The 20,547-nt window shown below is 45.9% G+C and overlaps 1 protein-coding gene across 1 annotated transcript in view; it reads left to right on the forward strand.

The window, feature by feature from the left end:
- Positions 1–6,670: 6,670 nt before the first annotated feature.
- LOC131264789 (uncharacterized) overlaps positions 6,671–20,547 on the forward strand; it is a 46,137-nt gene continuing 32,260 nt past the window's right edge. Inside the window, exons 1-3 of the mRNA XM_058267056.1 lie at positions 6,671–7,040; positions 7,919–8,059; positions 8,336–8,434. Coding sequence (XP_058123039.1) covers positions 6,671–7,040; positions 7,919–8,059; positions 8,336–8,434 — 610 coding nt within the window. The remainder of the gene's footprint in view (positions 7,041–7,918; positions 8,060–8,335; positions 8,435–20,547) is intronic.

The following is a 20,547-nucleotide window of genomic DNA, read 5'->3' on the forward strand; positions in this document are numbered from 1 at the left end:
TTCTATGTCTGTCCGCTGGAGACTTTGGGATTTTTCCTTCATCCATAATCACCTTTGATGGGCTGCTGACAAGGGCAGGGAGATTGAAAAGGGTATTAGTTTTGCGAATTTCGCCGTAGAAAAGCTGACGGATTGAATTAATGCAGATAATTCGAATGAGCATAGAATTTAAGAGCAACATAAAGCGTGCTGAAACTAACGGAGTTAAACGAAGTAGAATTGATTTACCGTTTTAAGCCATTTTTAATTTAGACATCAAGATTATAGAAGAAGATTGTTTTGAATATATTGTCACCCTTGAAAGCAATGGAAAGGTTTTGCATCAGAACACTTCATCCGAGGAAAAAGAAGATTAATACGTAAATGTTTTAAGCTGAATAATTAAAAACGTGTGAATAAAATGGTTTAAATTTTCAACCTTTCATAAATGAGAAAATTAAGCGAACTAAAATAGTTTACCTATTTTAAGCCATTCTCATTTAAGAAATCAAGATGAAAATTCTAAATTACTATGATTTTATTATTATCCATGAAGGTATAGAACAGATTTTGAATTAGAATACTTCATATGAAGAAATACACTAAAATGCTTGATTCTTCTTCTTCTTCTTCTTCTTCTTGGCGTAACGACCTCTTGGTCATGCCTGCCCGTTAAGGGCTTACGAGACTTGTTTCCCTGTTGTACGTGGATAGTCAGTGCTCTCGTACAGGGGAGGGTCCGGTCTCGGTTGGGATTCGAACCCACGCCGTCGAGGTGGGGACCCCCAGCGCTCATGGGCCGATTTTCTAACCGGCGCTACCGCTCGGCTGTCGCGGACCCCAATAATAATTAAAACTTAATGTAGTTTTAATTTTTAATTCAAGTGAGAAAGTAAAGCAAACTAAAAGAGATTAAGCGTTTGAATCCATTATTAGACATTAAGAATCATTTTGAATTTACTCACACGCCAAAAGAAAAACAATAAAATGAGGGAAACAATTTAAATCTATATCAAAGAGAAATGTAAACATAATAGTTTCGATTTTCATAAATAATAGACATGAAAGAACTAGAAGGATTACCCGTTTTAAGCTATTGAGAATAATGTTGAATTTATTCTCCCATGGAAGGAATTGTAAACTTAAATATTTTAATTGAGGAAATAGAAGCTTGACACTTTAGTGTTCAATGAAAAAGAATAAACTTGAAAAAAAGTTTCTTTCTTCCATTCCTTCAAACCATATGTAGCCAGTATCGTTCCTTGCACAACGTCGTAAAAAATCGTTCATTATTGCAGATAATGCGTCAAATAAAACTCGCATAAGAACGTAACGTTCTTGTCTGCGTGCCTAACGACGGTAACTGACTTTAATGCCACCATCCGCCGGCGCAACAGGCGGGAGAAAAACTTCAACCACGGCCGGACAGGGCGTTCCGAGCTCGGTGGATTGATGCCTGCCCGTCCCGTGCATATGTCGCCCGCAGCGGCTGACTTAATTATGCAAAACTAGTCTTCAATATAGCTCATTACCTCGACGCAAAGCCAGTGCTGTGGAGCAGCATCCCTCGAAGCCATGGGAGAAGAGGGGAAACGGTACACGAGCGGGTGACCACCACGGGGGGGGAGACATTTTTTCATAATTGCCGCTCGGAAATTGGCTCGTGCGGAGAAAATATGCATCTCGGGCAAATAATCAACGTGCGTGCCGTCGGACGGCTGGCCGGAAAGAATGTTTAATTGCTGTTTATAGGAAAGTGATTATGATGATCAACCGATCAGACACACACACACTTACATCTGCACCAGTAGCCGATCTATCTTACTCGCTCCTTTCGATGTGTGGGCAATTTTCACTGAATTTAATTTCGTTCGCGTAACACATCGTGTTAATTTGACGCGGCTATCGATGCCAGTTGGCCACTTCCGGGACGGACGGGTGATGATCTAGAACTGGTACTTCCAGCCCGTTTCCAGCGCGGCGAAAGGAATGTCCGATGGACGATATTTTTGCACAGTTTAACACACAAAGGCCACTTGATCACTGGCCAGAGGACGTGCCATGTTCGGTGACAGCATAATGGCTGCATTATAATCCATTTCATACCTTTCCGCAGAGACCCAAGCGTTCGATTGACGACGAGCGGTTGACAAATTTATGCATTGTTGCCTGTCAACCCTCGGCAGCGAACGCGCTTTTATGCAGTTCAATCATTTTTATCTCAATCTTTACGTGGGAAAACGATGCAAAACAACGTGTCCTACATTCATGTCTAGTTGTAAATAGGATTTCTTACTTCTCTCTTTTTAACAATGTCTTTACACGCAAGCTAGGATAGTGATTCTTTTAGATTGTTTGCTTTAATTCAATTGCGTTTTCTTTATGATCGTAAAAAGTACAGAAGACAGCAAGTCCTTCAAAATATTTTTCCATTTTGGATAATTGAAGCCAAACGAATGCGACTTTATATGCCAAATCCTACGTTGTGCTCTTTTTATTTCCTATCACCTCCACGCGGGTGGCGAGTTTTCCTTTCAATCTTTACATTTGGGACATACATGTCTTTTTTATCAATTTACGAATAAATTGGATTATTTTGATGTTGTTATGCGCTTCTTCATGTTTTCAATTATGATTTTTTACTAAAAGCCCTCGTTTCTTTTTACAGCAGTGGTTTAATTTTGAACATAAAATTGATGCACTTTTTGTCTTTACGCATTTTAGACCCAGATGTACAGAAATATAAATCCGATCGTTAATACGGTCGACATTTATGTTCGCATTGCTATGGAAATTGAGTATGCTCTCCATGCATTTTCTGATTCTCCCAAGCTCAGCCCAGATCGGTCTCGTTAAAATGTCCTCGCGGGTATTCAAAATATCATCATCATTGAAGTTTATGGTTATGAGCGCTCCAGAAAAGAGGAGCTCATTACGAAGGCCCTTTCGGTACGCGAAACGGAAGATAAACAGCCGTAGGACACACGGTATGCATCGCGCGAAACGCTGTACAACGGAAGCTACGGGAACGTGAAACTACTCGACCTCCGCGGATATAAATCGCCAAACCGATCGGAGAATCCACCCGGGCGCCAAAAATTCATTACCATCGAATGGAGTTCGTTCGAGCTTTCTTTTCGCACGCCTTCCACTCGACGAATCCGAACAGAAAATTGAAAGATGAAATGATCGAGCGATGCAACCGATAGGAATCACTTAACGCGTTTTCGGCCCTGCGGGATGGCGTACGGAAAAACGGAATCGAACGGTGGTCGCGTTCGCTCTGGATTTCAATTTCTCACACTTTTCGACCAGCCAACCGAGAACAGCATCCCTCATTTGCTTGCCTTTGTGTTAATCACCATCGGCTCGCTAGGGCCGTAAAGTCGGCCCGAGAACGGCCCGAAAGATCTCCCAAATGCGTTATAATCAGATGGGATCCAATTTAAATTATGGCTCGCAGGGGTCGGGATCGAGGACGGGGGGACGGGAACGGGTGAAGACGACGCCCCAAAACGAACCGATGTCTTCTTGGTCATGCTTCCGTGGAATACTAATTAATTATGGCTTGTGATTGTACGCGGGACACAACAGGTGAAATCTTGCCGCCGGGGATGGCGCTGCATCGGGTCGGATTCGATCTACCGAAATCGGCCGCGATCTTTCAACTCCAAAACGACGACGTTCCAAACGACTGCGACTGCTGATTACTCACGCAACCCAAACCCCCCGGGGGAGCGTTGTGAGGTCTCCCGTGACGTGACTCACGGCACAATCAGTCCACTACGAGGCGTCATCTGGAGATCGCGGCCCGGTAAAGGTTGTTCGATCCGACCTCCTCACCACGGTTCGTGTGCATGTGTGGGATTTTGACATATATTTTAATGGCTCGCTTATCACGGCGCCCGGCATCGGGCGGCCTCGTCTCATTAGCATCGTTCACGGTGAGTCGTCACCTGGACCCAGTAGGAGGTTGCACCTTCGCCGAAAGCCGCTCCATACATGTGTCTATATTTTTATTAACCATCCACCGTTTTGCTTATCGGCTCAAATTTGTAAACCCGCTGTCAACCGAAACAAATGGGATGGAAAAAAGAGTGGAAGGTTTTATGCAAACGTATATTATCACATGACAAAATCGTGTTCGCGACGGTTAACATGGTTTTGTCGGGACCATCAATTATGCCCTCGTTGATGACCAGGAATAGGCATGTAAACCATCCCATTGACATTTGTTGTATTTCTTAATCACATCGCAGAGAGAAAACTGCGTAACATGGTTGACCTTGATGAAAAACATTGATTATCAAAATTGCTCGCAAATGCTAGGTCCATCCTTTTTTTCATAAACGTTACTCTGGACAGTGGCGGAATTTATACTTGAACAAATATTTTATAGAATTCATCAACTTTCTTTATAGACAGTTAATAAATTGGAATAAAAAGTAAATAAACTAGTTTAAGATTAATATAAACAGCAATAAACTAGTATGTTAAGTGTTTCAAGCTTAAAAGCAACTACAAGAGATGTAAGTAAATTCCTAGTAGCTGCCATCCTGTCAAGGAAAAATTCTACACATGTAAATATTTTTTATATAATAAAGCTTCAATTTCCTGTTGAAAAAAAATGGAATGGAATCAGTGTTATAATAATAGCCAATTTTACAGTAAATATAATAATTAATGCTAAGAAATGCTTAACAAAATAATGTAAGGATAGTCCGGTATATAATCACAGTAGAAGCGGAACAGAAGAAAAATATCATACAGTTAATTAATTGGAAACAACCATGTATTTGCATATAAAACAACAAGATTATATCAAGGATATGACTTAAACTGTTTCATCTATATGATATCGAGAAAAGTGTTTTTGAATTATTCTGTTAAATGTTTCTAAACATTTGGAAAAACTGCATATCATTCTCAATCAAAATTGTTGTTCCTTCTAAAATGAGGTACGTATTTAAACGAATACTGTATATCTTAATGATGGAAGTCACATTATTTAACTTTTCTACTCTATTTATTGTGCAAGAATAGACAATATTGATCAAACAAACCATCGAGGAGTCCGCCAGAAAATTTTTTGAATGTAAGAAAAGTTAACATTGATAATTTAATAACATATCAACAAGACGAAATTTTATCTTTTTTACGGTATTGAGTAGGGTCCCCGTTCATTTTACCACTTGGGGTCCCCCCAAGTGTATGAGTGTAAATTCGCCACTGACTCTAGATTCCGTTTGGGATTTTCATACGGATTCTTTTCTTTACTTTTCACATTTTGAGATATTTTAGTGTGAAAAGTCAAGCTAGTATGTCATAATTGGTTGCTACAGAACCCCGTTAGTGCTTGAGCTCATCTTTGGCAAACGAAGATTGTATATAGGAAGAAAGTGAGGATATAAAATCAAAAGAAAGATTCCTAAATTTCTCGTCCAAGCAGGAAGCAAACATCAAACATTTACTTTCATGCCTTGTTCTTGTGTGTCTTGTGCCCCAAACATGACAGCAAGCAGACGCTCGGGATTGACCTGTGCCACAAACTAACTGTAACACTTGTTTCACCATCATAACCCAGGGCAGTTTACGAAACGACACACACGCACAAACATGCTTCCCTGATCGATTCATCTCCAACCGCCCGGGTTCTCCCCTTGGGCCCGGGTTGCTCATTAATCAAACTTTGCTTTGCCAATGTGCTTCGGTGGCCGTTTCTTTGGAGAGTCCTAATTTAATATTTACATAATCTTAATTGATCTAGATTGTGCAGATCGATTCAGATTCGAACGACATTCTAATGTCGCGTCATGGAAAACACCGCACTATCGGCGTTAGATCGACCACCTTGGGCCGGGGAACCGAACCGGGGAACTATCGAAAACGGAAGAAATAACATTTACAAGTTCATCAAGAAACTGCCTCCCGAGGTGATTCTTCGGGGAGGAGTGGCCTTTAAGTGTTGTGTACGGTGGAAAATTGATGATCTTCTAAAGGGGGACCATTTTTCCTTATGAAGGCCTTTTTATTTGGGCTGTTCATTGGCTTGTTCGGGGAAGCGCTCGCGCACCCAGAAGCTCGCACCCATTGTTGCCAAATCATTCGACTAATTATGAAAGGTTACAAAGGCCGTCCAAAAAAACGGGATGTTCCAGGGAGCTAGCTGAGGTTATTAGGGTTATCTGCCACAACTTCATTTGGGTCGGCGAGTCAAGCCCGGCGTCATTAATCAACCGACCTTAAGGTGGTGCATTTGAACTTAGGAATCCGTTCGGTGTGTGACCTACGGTACCTTTTCAGCCTAAATTATCGTCTCAAACAGTGTTTAGTGTGTCCGTTAAGGTGCTTTCTGATGTTTCTTCACCACTCCGTTTTGAAGTGTTGCTTTGATTTTTGTTCGTTTCACTTCTGTTTACGCTCGACTTCTTCTGCTTTGGTTGCGTGAATTAAATAGCCTTAACGAAATAAAATACAAAAACAATTTCCCCATCATCCATTCTGATCGATTTGTTCTCCGTTTCGTCCTCCAGCGTTCGAGGGTTCGTCGCTTGTGTCGTGTGCCAGTCGTTTGATGCCGTCAGGTGGAGCGCGCTGATGGATGAATGAACTCTGGCGACAGTGACAACCCAGCAGCACGCCAGCATGCTACAGCCTCCGCCACCGGCAGCGAACCGTTGCTGACAGAAGCATGGCAGCGGAGACGGACAGGAAGATTGCGCCGAACCACAGGAGGATACACCCGAAAGCAGCCCAGTGTCGATCGTCGCCCGGAGGATGGTCTCGCTTTCGACGTGATAATTACGATGCATTACCGACACGTACGAGTTCGCGCCGGCGGGCACTCGATCGTGGCCGCCGGCGTTGGCTAGCGGCGCTGCTGATAATGGTCGCCTGTTTGCCCGGCAGCGAGGCGGCCGCGGCCCCGCTCCCGAAAAGTCCTCCCACCTCCAGCTACGGCCGGGGGCACCCGATGTTCAAGCGGATGGGCGGAATGGCCGACTCGACAAGGATCTCGAACCTCACGCGTCTGCACAGTGGTGATCTGTTTTATACTTTTGGTAAGTCACCGGCAACCGTCGTTGTGGCGTAACACTGGCCACTGTTTGCCCGATTTCTCTCATTCCTCAGTGGTGACAGACTGTTTTGTTTCGATCAAAACCCATCGGCATATCTTCACGCGCGGCCTGTGCACGCACTAAAAACCCATTTGGTCGCGAGACACGCAAAGTATGGCCTTTTGTCCCTTTTTTGTATCGTGGAGCCGTGTGCATCCGTTCCAGTTTTAAACTTTTCGAAACCGTCGCGTTGTCATCTTTAGCTTTATTGTATTTGCACGCGGCGAAGGTGAACACACATAAAGTAAATTGATTTATCTAAAACGCACCGTTCGCAGGCAAACCACACGCGATGCGGTCGATTATGCAACGTCAATTGACACCGACGCTTTGAAACGGAATTGTGTTGTGGAATCGCCCTAGATAGAGTATCTGAGAAATATTTTATAACGAGATAAATAATTGAAAGTATTTAATTACTTTTTTTTATCGAATAAATAAAACCTTCGCATCATTATCAAACGACGATAAAATGGTTAAAATAATTAAGATTTAATTTACTATTTAAACTACGAGTACCTTCGAGTTATTTAATATTTTAATCTTGTAAAAGAAAGATGAAAAACTTTCTTTTCGAAAAGCAAAACTAATATAACTCATATAACTCATGTACAGTAGTGAAAAAATGTAAGGAAATATTAGATCTAAATTACAATTCAATAATTTAAAGTGCTTTAACAGTAGAGCTCTCGCGATTTTTACGCTTGAAATTTTACCGCTATGTATGTTAAAAAAAAAACTTCCATGTATGAGTTTTAAAATTTCCAGCAAAAACATTAAATCTAACAAAAATCTACCATTTCTTACCATTTCGTCGACAGAATCGGAAAAATGTGACACAGATACCTGCGTGGGGCTGTCGAGCGGTACGGCCGAACTATCGATCGGGGGCGACCGGTCCGGCGGTGCCGGAAGTGGACCCCCGCGTGTCCCCGGAAGCACGGACCACATCAAAGAAATCGGTAAGTCGCTCGGTTGGTGACACCAAACGACAGTTTAATTAGCTCCTGCCGTGCCGAATATTGCGCTGCCGGCATGACGAATAGCCGACCGTGTCGCCGTGTGCCGTTAGGTGTGTGATCTATCCGGTCTAGTTTACATTGGATTTTCGGGAGCGGTCCATCATTATTTGCTTCCGTTTTCTTTGCGGCGTCGCCAGCGCAATTATGGCACCCGAGTGTGTTATTATTTTAAATTAATTTTTAATTCTACTTCCCACTTTTCAACCCCTGGCGCAGACATGTCCGCGGACGCCGGCATCGAGTGCAAGTGTCAGTGTTTGCCGCATCTGAGCACGTATCGGGAAGATCTGGGCATCTGCGTGGACGACATCAGAGGTGAGTACGCGTTTCAAATCCCGTTCCCCAATGGATCTGGTTGGTTAAATTAATCTTTCTCTGTGTCATTAGCGGTTGTATCAAGCTCGATGATGTTTTTTCCCCCCAATGTTGTCCCTCCTCTCACAACGATGATCGTTCTGCCGTGGTCGCTTTACCCTTTGCGCGCGCGCCTAAAACAGAACAACAACTGGGAGGAACATAATAATTGGCTCCAGTTTCCTTTCCTCCTTCCGAAAATGGCAACATACAATCTGCATCCATTGGAATTCCAGCGGGCAAAGTGTGGAATGTAGCATCGTGTTGTAAACGGTCAGGTGCAGCAGGGAAATGAGTGCACACCCCGGAGAAGGGAAAAAAAAAGAAAGAGCCCGAACGAGAATAGAAAACAACAAGCGCATGTGCACACCCGGCTAGGAAAGCCAGCATCAACGCGAGGTGATTATAATCGCACGGTGCGCATTTCAATTCGAAAGTTTACCGAGCGCAACGCCCGCCCGCCGCCTAGAACCGCAGGCCTAGGTTCTGGAAATCAATTACAAACCCCGCTGCCTCGCCTGGTGCAACCCCGCCAATTGTGCAGTGGGTTCACCCACTCGCGAGCATTTGAAATGGTCATTACTCCGGTGCAGTCCGGCGTTCGCCAATGGTCGGGGCACGAAACCAAAAGGAAAAACGTCCGATCCGTGGTGAAACAGCACCAGGTGAACCATGAAGCGAGCATCATCTGAAACACGCCCGCACATGATTGCAGTTCGCGCGCCGACGGCGGAAATTTGCCGTGCATAAGGGCATGTATGGGCGCACGTGGTATATGGGTTTCCATTACCGCTTCCATTACTGCACGCAACATTTCATACCAACGACGTGTGCCGTGGATGATCTTCTTCCGTTTGGGATGAGGAAGAGCGAAAGCGAACTCCAGAGATCACCTCGAGATCGATCTGCCAGTTAATCAGCGAAATGGACTCGTAATTTATTTCCAATTTGCGAACCTAATTCGGCGCATCTTCTGAGTCCGCCCGGCGGATGCGAGAAGGTCTCTAAACGGTGGCAATCGTTCGGGAAATGTATCGCAAGATACGGCGGGTGTTGCTTATGGGCAGAAACCAATTAACCGGAGAGCCGCTTATGGTGCTTCTGTGTGGTATCTTTTTTTCTGTTCTGAGGTGCTCAGCCCTCGGGAGAAAAATCAATTTGATCCCATTCAATATTTAATGATCAATAAGTTCTGTAAGATTGGTTTTGAGTAGAAATAAAATAGGTCACAATAAAAGCTTTAGTAGACATTTTAACTATTTTGGGATTGTTCTTATTTGACCAAAATTAGTTAAAATTGTGCAGGAAAAGACAAAATTATGCAGGAGTTCGTAACAATGAACAAAGAATAACTAAACCGTTCATTAGGACATGGTTACTCAGCACTTTTGACTCAACTTTTCGTTAGGATTGAGCTTTACACAAACCAGCACAAAAGCGCTACAAAGAACTGCTATAGTTAATTTAACTAACATCACCCACTCGCATCGAAACACAGTTATTTGAATATATCTAAAATTAAACGAGCTAAAACAAAGCAAAGCTACTCATTGGATACACCGGAGCGGAGATTGACGACCGTTTGTTGTCAGTTAATTTCCCAAATCGAGCGCCAACTTATCTAGCGCTTCGTTTTTCGCCACCACGTCGGCGGGGCGTCTACCTTGCGTTGGTATCCCGAAAAACGGAACCAACCATATATCCCCCCGGTGAGGACATTAAGTTCGGATCGTTAAGCGCACCGGATTAGCGAGACGACGAAACCGAAAGGAAGCAAAACACAACCATAACCCTCTCAAGAAATCGCCCGGGCGTGCAGTGCGCAGCTGCGTCAACGACGCAAACCATACGCCTACCACTTCACAACCGGAACGGCGTAAGTTTTGGGGCACCATTTTCGGGACTACCAACCTCCCTGGGAGGGATGGATGGGGAAAACGGTGACGGAACGAATCAAGCCGTACGCTTGGAACGGGTACGGTACCGGAATGGAAGATAGCTTAAAGAGCTTTAATTGCCACATTACCCCGGTATTACCGGACATAGTTCTTTCATTACGGTTGATGTTCCACCCGCGAGGCTTCGGGACACCTGGGCATGGGACAGCTGGAGGGTTTTCACTTAGGAAAAACAACCTCACCACAACGGCAGGTAAACGCTGTGACGGATGGAGGTAAAAGCTTAAGCAAACAGCAAGAATGAGCAACAGTTCTTCACAATGCAATCCACGGAGCGGCTGTAATTGCGGCTCGGTTTTGTGGTTTATTGTTCTTAATTCAATTGTACTCCATATCATCCAGGCTAGATGCAGAAGCAGTTCCACCTTCTACAAGCTACTAACGTGCGCTACGGAGGATTGTTGAGCTCTCCATGTGATAAGACATCCTGCACGAGATCGCAAGCTACCAGGTACATTGTTGTGGCTATAAACGATCGCAGGAACATCGCGGTTACGGTAGCGGTAATTAACGACTTCACTTGGACCACTTTGGCCTACCTTCTATGGTTCATCCTGAGTTTATCGTGGGTCGACGCTCTCCCACTTTCGACCAACTTTAAACAACACCCGTGATGTTCCACGAATTTCGGCAGACGTCCCAAGGGCTCCGAACAATAAGCGCACTGATTGGGTTAATTATGTTATCATGTTTGTGTTACTTTTACCCTTTCTTTGCCTTCCGAACGGTGTTTGTCCAGAGGGAGCGCTAGCGCGCACTACTTATATGGGCTGTGCACCCGATCATACTCCTATAAATTAAAGGGTTCGATTATCCGCACAGACCCGTTAGCGATTGCGGCACCGATCGGAAGAGTGGGCCTGAGTGGTCCCACGCTATAGCGCAGCCAGTTCCCGATATTATGCCATTTTTAATTCTAAAGAACGTACCCCTGCTTATATCTGTCTAATGAGTCAGTACGTTTAATTGTGTGGACGTAAATGAAAAAAGAAGTAAACCAAAAGCTCCGCACCGGTACCACAAAACCTGAACCCATCATATACCGTGTGAGTGACCGTGGTCCAAGACCATAAACTTCCTTCGCTCTTCGGTCAAGTCCAGGTCCAGGCGAACGTCGGGTGTATAAACCCCTACCAGATAGGCCCGGACTTCTAGTCCGACGTAGAGCTTTATAAATTCCCTCTTGTCACTTGCTGGGGAAATTTATTAATTGAGATAATGTGCAAGCATTACACGCACCGGTGGACCATTCGGCCGGTCCGTGGTGCGCATCCGTTCCGCGAAAACCAGGATGGATCGGTGTGCTGGGTTCGGAATAGAGGATCGCGACTTCACGCGCCCGATCGCGCCTTCCAGCGAAAGGGCACTTGATCGAGTGGGCACTTGTACGGAACATAGCACCAACCGTCGCTAACCCCACACCGGAGTTTAATACACCACCACCACACTTGACCGTATTGAAGCTCTTGAAAGATATGAATTATGAAGCCCCTATCGGTGGGGAACGTATCGTACTACGAAACTACGCGCTCTTGTACGCGGATTAAGAGGGTAAGCATGTAGCACTATCGGTCTAAGTCCCCCGGATGCCGATTCCTTGCGGAACCTAGGACCCCGTTCTAAGCAGGCAGGGTAACACATAATTTTATCGTAAATTTATTCCCCATGACACCTTGCGGCAAGCAAGATGGCCACGGTTGAGATCATCTCACCCTGCCTGTGTGCGCCGAAAGCGCTGAAGCCGATAAATGTGTGTTGATATAAGGGTTCCGTTGGGTTCGGACGACCCTCCGATGGCACAATGGTGGTGCTAGATTATTGTCCAACGCCGAGGTTTCGCGTATCGGTCGGGCTGCTGCGATGCGAAATGTTTCTGATGGCTTTATTTTGTGCCACTGATGATTTATGTTGCCATCTATTTAGCGCCGCTCAACCCCGGAGGCCTGCACTTACGCCAAAGAAATGGTTGCATAAGTAATGACCTTCTGCCCCGCCGTTAAGCCATCCCCAACACTAGGCTCATTAATCTGGAGCAATAAATTTGTTTTCCGCACACCTAGAAGCAGAGACGAATGTGGCATGTTCAGCATTTTCTCAGAACAAGATGATCTTGCCTACGAGTTTTATAAGCGGGGTGTTGAATGACCCAGTGTGCGGTTTGCCCGTTTGCATGGTTCAATCGTTTGTCGGTAATCGAAGATTGCGGTCACCCAATGCCGATGTTGCCATTTATGGACGCCGTATTATACGCTTGAATGGTGACTTCAAATGGCGATTATGACCTGAAACTCCGCGCGCGTGGGTGGAGCCACACACTGTTTGCCTCAAACGAGTAGCCTCGCCGATTGGGGTTCAATAGCTTGCACAATCGGTCAGTGTTACCCAAACAAACGGCCTACCCGCTACCGGGTGAATCGAAGGTAAACTGCTCCATTTGATAACTTCATGAGTCTACCATTGCGATCATCTTCTCGATTGCGACTCAATAGCTCTCCCTCCTTCCCCCATGTGGACAATAAGAAGCTTCGTTTATCGTTTGACGTGAACGTCATCGAGTGACGCCGGTGTTGCCGCTAGCAAGCCTGTCATTTGGCATCTGGCGGAAATCTCGATCGTTCGCTCATCAGAGTCATTTCGCCGTTTGTGGACGTGGGCTTCTTCGCACCGAGTCGTGGAATGTTTGTTTCTGCCGGGCAACGATGCGTGGCGCGCATGTTCACGCACGTCAGGTACGCATATATGCGCCTCCGGTTCACCGGAGCGTGTGGTGGCCTCGGCCCGTTCTAGTCTGGCTTATAATGAATTCAATTTATTAAACCTTTTGAGCCGCCCTTTTCCGACCTGGCTGCCGATCGCGTCTTCTGAGGGCAAGTTCCAGGAACATTGGTCGGTGGTAAACCAGAAGAATGGAACGCCCTTAACCTTGGCGAGGAATAAGGGAGGAGGTAGAGTTGGCAGAAGGCAAATCATCGCCCCATCGGTGTTGGAGTAAAACCAAGCGACGGAAGAAACTCACCTGGACGATCGCGCAGAAGCTCGAGCGAGTGGGTTAAGTGGGCATTACGGCAAACACACGATATAAAACGTCTGCATTAGATAGCGGCAGTGTCTAGCGTTGACTGGAGCGACCTGTCTACCGGTGCCAATTCCAACCGGGGCAGGTTCACCTGAAGCGGAGGTCTCCAACCGTGGCGAAAACGTAGCGACGCAACTTTGATGCTCCATCGGCTGTGTTCGATCGAGCTGATCGCGTGCACGTAATTACTGACTGAAAACTTCGTCTCGCCACGGTTCTCGGATGGGTTCTCGCCGTTCGATAACCGTCAGCGTGTGGGGGCCCGGCACACATTGCGGGGGTATTTATTTATTTTCCTCTTTCTGCAATCTTTCTGCCGGCGAACGAACGATTCGCTCGCAATTCCGGACCGACGAAGCAACGGGGCAACCGGTTGAAGATCAAGGCGGTATCGGTAAAACACTGCCATTAACCTTCACCCGAACTGCCAATCACCATGTTGAAGGGTGCTAGAAACCGATCGGTTGACTGATCTACACCTAGACTGAGGGAGTCGTGGTAGGCGCCTATCGGTAGGCGCTTGCGGTTGCGGACGTTAAACCACACACCGTAGATATCAATCAATTTGTAAACGGCGATGCTTGCACGCGTGAAGTCAAACCCGACCTCGGTCGGACGGTGTCCACACGTCCAATGAAAGTGCAACCGAAGTCCCTGACGTTCCCGATCGCGCGATGGCAATCAATGGACGCAACCGCAAACGGCTTGCGGTTAGTTTGTATGCCTATGCTAATTACCCGTGCAGGCAGGACGCAACTCCGGAAGGGATTAATCATACGTTACCGCGCGATGCCTCTGGATAGGTTTGGCGTGCGCCGGCGATTCGCGCGATCCCCATGATTAACACTGTCATGGGAGAAGACGACCCAGGTTGGAGGGAATCGTCCCGGGCAGAAGCGTCCCGATGTTGATCTGAATTTAATTGCATCGAAACTAGATCACCGACACATTAGTAGCCTTGATGGTTCTAAAATCAAACCACCCCGAAAAGACCCTCTCCAGAGATCGTGATTATATTTATCAGCGAAAGCTTAGGCATTAGGTTGGGTCGTTCCCGGAAATCAGGGAAAAGTGGTCTCGTTAGCGAAGCAGTTTGCTTAAACCAGCAACAGTTAAGAAATCCATCAAATCGAACAAACCTCCATTTCTGATTAAATGAGTACGACTGGAATTAAGATATTGAAACGACACCGCAGGGCGAAACTCAGCGGGCATTAAGCCGCTTGAGACACCACCATTATCTGCTCTGTAATCAAACAATCATCTGGTTCAGATGCCTGGTTCAGAAGCGATTCGGTTTGTTCTCACTGATGTGCGACCGGGATTCACACATTATCGAAATGTTTGACATAACAGAGAAACGCTGCCGACCGGCTTTACCATCTCCGGCGGTAAACAATTGCTGACCAACTTTATGCTCCTAACGAGGGAGAGTTGTAAGGTGACATTGTAGCACAACCCTAACACCTGCCGTTCCATCGGTAAATGAGCGTCCGCATTGGAATGTCGTTGGAGCTGACAAAAGGATCACAAATCTCGCTGCATTCAAAGAACATAACGATCAGATAATTTTTCGATCGATGCACGATTTCTGTACTTTCTATTCGAACGATCGCCGTAAAATAGGGAGGAAGAAGTGGGTTTCATTAGGAAAATGGTTTCGATAGGAAACATTTTTCATGACGCAATCCCCCTGTTGATCCAGAACAATAATCTTTAAACCGAATTAATAAATCCTTTCATCGTTACACCTCGCTCATTTACATCACAATCCACCCCAAAGGAGGCGTTTTATAAATCACACATTATTGAAACCCTCCTCTCTGAACACCCTATCGGAACACGATGCCGTCCGTAAAGAGGACATTAGAAATTCCATAGCACATGCGTCACGAGCGGCTTAAGGCACCGGGTCGGTACCGGAAAAGTGCCACAGCTGCGGAACCACCGTTGTCTTTAATTACATCCTGCGATTGCTTGTTTGTTTTCACATGTCTGCAACACTTTTTGTTACTCCTTTGGTGGTCCAAATTCCCAAAGGTGAAAGAAAGTTTGTGGCATCATCGGGTCGGACTGCTGTTGATGTAATCGATTGTGTATAGTTTTTCCATTGTCTCATCTGTGCCGTGCTTCGGTTAACGGTAAACTGGGCTGGGAAAATGAGGAAAAAACCAAGCACAGTAAGTTGAGTGTTGTCCGGAAGGAATGGAAGGAAGCCGCTGCAAAGATTGTTGCTTTTCTGTTTTTTTTGCTGAACCAGTTTATGCGAACCGCTCTAGCGGCTTGATTGCAAACAAGAAATTGGCGTAATGTTTATTTATTCTTAAATTTATTTTTTCCGCAAACGGACACTTTTTTATTGCCTGTTCTTGCGCAGAATCTACATTGCAAAACAAGTTTCCGGTACAACACAAAAGTGGAGTAATGTGTTTATGTTTCGTACAGCGAGAAACACGATCTTTCGTGCCTAACCTCACAGCTGGAGCACGCGGTTCTCGGTATGCAGATGCAGATGCAGTTAGTTTGAGTTTTCTTCTTTTCATCCCCGAGGATTGCTTTGGCAGGAAAGAGTCCCCCGTGTTGTACTAAAACGTTGCGTTCGTAGTCGACAACAAAGAGCGAACCTAAATGCATCGGAAACCACTTACTACATAGTCAAATAGCCTTCGAGCCAACCATTACACGCGCCATTCCGTGCAACAACGCCCTGGCTTCGGCCTCATGTGGTGTGTTACATTTTGACTACTTTGACTTTGAAATTCGATCCCCGGGAGCAAACTGGACTTCCCTTTTGCTGATAGTCTAGGCTCTAGAGTGGCCAACACCACACGACATCCTCGGCCTGGACCTCGATCGCCGGCTTGGAAACACTCGGGAGCGGTCACTGGGTTGCTCTTATGTCAGCACCCTAGTAGCCATTTTGAGAGGCAATTGTCTGAAGAATGAAATTAGGTCAAGGCCTCTAATCAATCGCTTTACCAAATAAGGATAAGGTTCGAAATGTTACGTGCTTTAGCTATCCTGAGAGAAACTTCGGTGGGAACCAGCTACTAGATGATTGGATTGGTCTTTCGCCCCTATGCCCAACTCTGACAATTGATTTACACGTCAAAATTGCTTCTGGTTTCTCCTGACATCCATCATGGTTTCCCCTGACTTCGACCTGATCAGCCATAGTTCACCATCTTTCGGGTCACATCCTACGCGCTCACGGTATGTTCCGTCGGTCCTTCAGGCAACTGGATGGAGGCATCGAAGGGTGCACAGCTGCCCAATCCTTGCGGACTGTGGTGCACCCGTAATCCCGCATACTAGCCAGTTGCTTTATCTTCGCCTTTGAGTTTGCTACTTCCCATTGACTTGCGCGCAAGATAGACTACTTGGTCCTTGTTTCAAGACGGGCCCCGTAGGTACCTCAATTAGTCAATGCATTGCCGATCAGGAGCAGAGGTCGCCCCGAGCTAACGCCCAGTTACATGCCGAAATATGCGCTTCCATCCATTCTACTTCGTTCAAGCCCATCACACGTCCATCGCTACACCTGAACTTAGCCGAACTCGAGACCGGAGCCTCGATCCTCCGTTCGCTTGCGCTACTTGGGGGTCGACCGCGGGTTCTGGGACCTAGGGTTGGATATGCTCGCAGCAATCGGGATGAAAAAAGGGAAAAATTCTCATGAAATTGGCGTAATGTTTATTTATTCTTAAATTTATTTTTTCCACAAACGGACACTTCTTTATTGCCTGTTCTTGCGCAGAATCTACATTGCAGAACAAGTTTCCGGCACAACACAAAAGTGGAGTAATGTGTTTATGTTTCGTACAGCGAGAAACACGATCTTTCGTGCCTAACCTCACAGCTGGAGCACGCGGTTCTCGGTATGCAGATGCAGTTAGTTTTAGTTTTCTTCTCTTCATCCCGGGATTGCTTTCGCAGGAAAAAGTCCCCCGTGTCGTACTAAAACGTTGCGTTCGTAGTCGACAACAAAGAGCGAACCTAAATGCATCGGAAACCACTTACTACGAGGCTAATGTGCTAAATGTGTATCACCAGCCGCCATGCAGGGGAAGTCCGTATGCAAACCCTTTAAATGGACGTCAAATAGACTTCGAGCCAACCATTACACGCGCCATTCCGTGCAGCAACGCCCTGCCCTCGGCTTCAGATGGTGTGTTACGTTTTGACTACTTTGACTTTGAAATTCGATCCCCAGGAGCAAACTCGGTCGATCGATAAAGGGGAAGTCTAGAGTGGCCAACGCCACACGACATCCTCGGCCTAGACCTCGATCGGCGGCTCGGAAGCACTCGGGAGCGGTCACTGAGTTGCTCTTATGTCAGCAGCCTCGGTTGGCATGCTCAAGTGCTATTATTCGGGACGCGAGACCTGAACGCAATTTATATCGGCCGATCACGAGATAGTTGGCCGTTAGCGAGGCAACCCTCCCGGCCGTTACAGCAAGCGGACCGGCCGAAGAATTGGCAGTTGCGGATCGATTTGCGTTGTTAATACGATCGTAAATGGTTCCGTTCACGATGTTGGACGGACATCCCGGGGTTCCGTGCCAATTTCGACTAGCCCCTAACACAATTGAGTGCGGCCTAAAATGTTGCCCATTCAATCGACTCCCCTTTCGTGCGAGGGTCAAGAAACGATCCCCATGTGGATCGTTTTCCACCGACGGAGGGGTTGGTTGTTTATTGGAAAATGATGCGTGTAAAATGACTAGTTTATTTGACTACGCCAGTTTTCTTGTTTTAGTTTGCATTACAGCGTGTGTGTACTCTTCGCTGGGGAGGTGCGGCTCCATTCTGCTGGCGAAGATCCGATGCATAATCGAACAATCAGAGCCGAACGGCACCTCGCGTACGGTGGGGATCATCCGGCGCGATCGTGCAAGATCATACGTGTTAATCTGGTTTAGTTGGATCAGCGTAAAGAAGGTTAACGAATGCGATCGCCAATGGTGGTGTTTGGGACGACGGATTTTCCTGTCCGCCGACTTGATGCAAGAGCCGGGCCGATGCAAAACGTGCCACGAGAGCATCGATGTAGCGCGAGCGTGTGCACATATAATTGCACATAATGCAATCGACACAGGTGGTGGATAATGGCCACCGAGCGGGTGGAACGCACAGCTTGTGGTCGAAAGTTCAGCCAGCGTCTTCCGATTTCTCCGACTGGAACGTGCCACCGTTGCGGTGGTTATGGTCGGTCAATGCACTGTAGGACCGTTGCTTACGACCCGAGGGACAACATTCCTTAGGATTAAATTCAACAGAAGATACAAATATTTCTAGTCTTCCAAATCATGATGAATACTATCGAATCTTAGGAACTTTTCAAAATAAGATAAAGTTATTCTTCAGTTATGACAACTCGAATGTCAAAGAATTTTAAGGAAAAAAGGAACTAATGTATCATTTTTCAAACGGTTCAGAACTTGATTCAGTCTTCAAAAAAAGTATTTATAGAAATTGTTAAATTGAAGGGAGTCTATTAAATGGATCAATTTTCATAAATCATCAAATTCCAATTTCCTGCCTCTAAGTATCGGTAAAAATTTGGGACGCATTAAAATTGGTCGATTATCAACAAACTGAAACTTGCCATCAAAACACGATAGATAACCAATGATGTTGTTGCCACTTTGCCAGTTAAGATGATTTCAGAGTTAGAAAGGTTAGATTTTATTTATTTAAACGTAACTTTCAACCACATAATTCCCAACGTGTAAAAGTGTAGATCGTATGGCGCTCGTCGATCGCAACGGGACCGAATGGACGGGTTTGTGTCCGCACCATCCGAGGCCCGTCCTCGTGAACGAGCTTGTTTACACTGCGAACCGCATAATAATGCGCGAAATGGCGAATAGATACGTAAGCCCCGTAATCTGCGAAATGCGCGAACACAATCGGGCGACGTGTTTCTCGCGGGCGTACGAGAAATTGATTTTTACAGCTCCACAAACCTTTGGCTTCAGCGAAAGAGTTCTGGACCCCAAGGAGGGACTACACGGTGCGCAAATGAGATGTGCCTAATGCAAACAGGAGGTCTAACTTTGACAGAACGAATGATAGAAGGCGATGGACCGAATGGGGAAAAAGGAAGCCAGCGTGTCGCATAATTGTGCCGATGATAAATGGAATTTTTCCAACCGATGGCGTCTCTGATTGACGGTACATGCGGGCCCGGGAGGGGGAAGGGTGCAAAGATGGATGCAAACCTGTACTAGCCCGGAGGAAATTTGTGAGAAGAAATCGCACATCTTTCCCGGCACAAATTAGTGTTCATGCCGACGGAGAAGGACCGAGGACGGAGAACGTGCGCCCTAAATTACGACATCACCATCCATTATTAGACCATTTTAAATATGTATGTTTGAGCCTGAAGAGAGCATAGATTCTGCGAAATTATGCAATCAAATCAGAGGCGGAGAGTGCAATAATCAGCGCAATTTATATTCAGTACATGATCGACAGTTAATTTGTGTTCCGAGCCCTGAATTCTAATGGAAGAAATTTCGTAGCAAAATTAATCATCGCTTCAAGCTGGATCGTATCACAAAAGCTCAAATTGGTCGTTAAAGGTTGAAGCTTCTTACGTTCTTAACATCAATCAACCACCTGCACGTACCGTTACGCTCATTAGTGCAACGAATCGCTTAACAAATAATTGCATTAGAAGCGAAAAGAAGATTTCCCCGAAAAAAGAAATCACCACGTTCGATAAATCAACACCTTCTTGTTTCGCGCGCGTCTGTTCTTCGTCGGTCGTATGTTTTCCACCGGTTGGCGATCGACAGTCGAAGGCGCCGGACCAGCTTACAGGTGTTTACTACCACTTCACCTGACCCTCGAGAGTGTAATCAAACTCGTAAGCTTCATCGTCGGACGCGAACACACCACTCCACCTGATCCGATAATTCTAACCAATTTTGGAGTAGGAACTGCAAAGATTCTCACACCCGGTTTCGGGTCGGGGTCTAATGACAGTGAGACAATATGCTCCAATTTACTCTGAAGATGTTCCCACTTCTC

The sequence above is a fragment of the Anopheles coustani genome, chromosome 2 (genome assembly GCF_943734705.1).
Source record: "Anopheles coustani chromosome 2, idAnoCousDA_361_x.2, whole genome shotgun sequence".
Classification (NCBI taxonomy): domain Eukaryota; kingdom Metazoa; phylum Arthropoda; class Insecta; order Diptera; family Culicidae; genus Anopheles; species Anopheles coustani.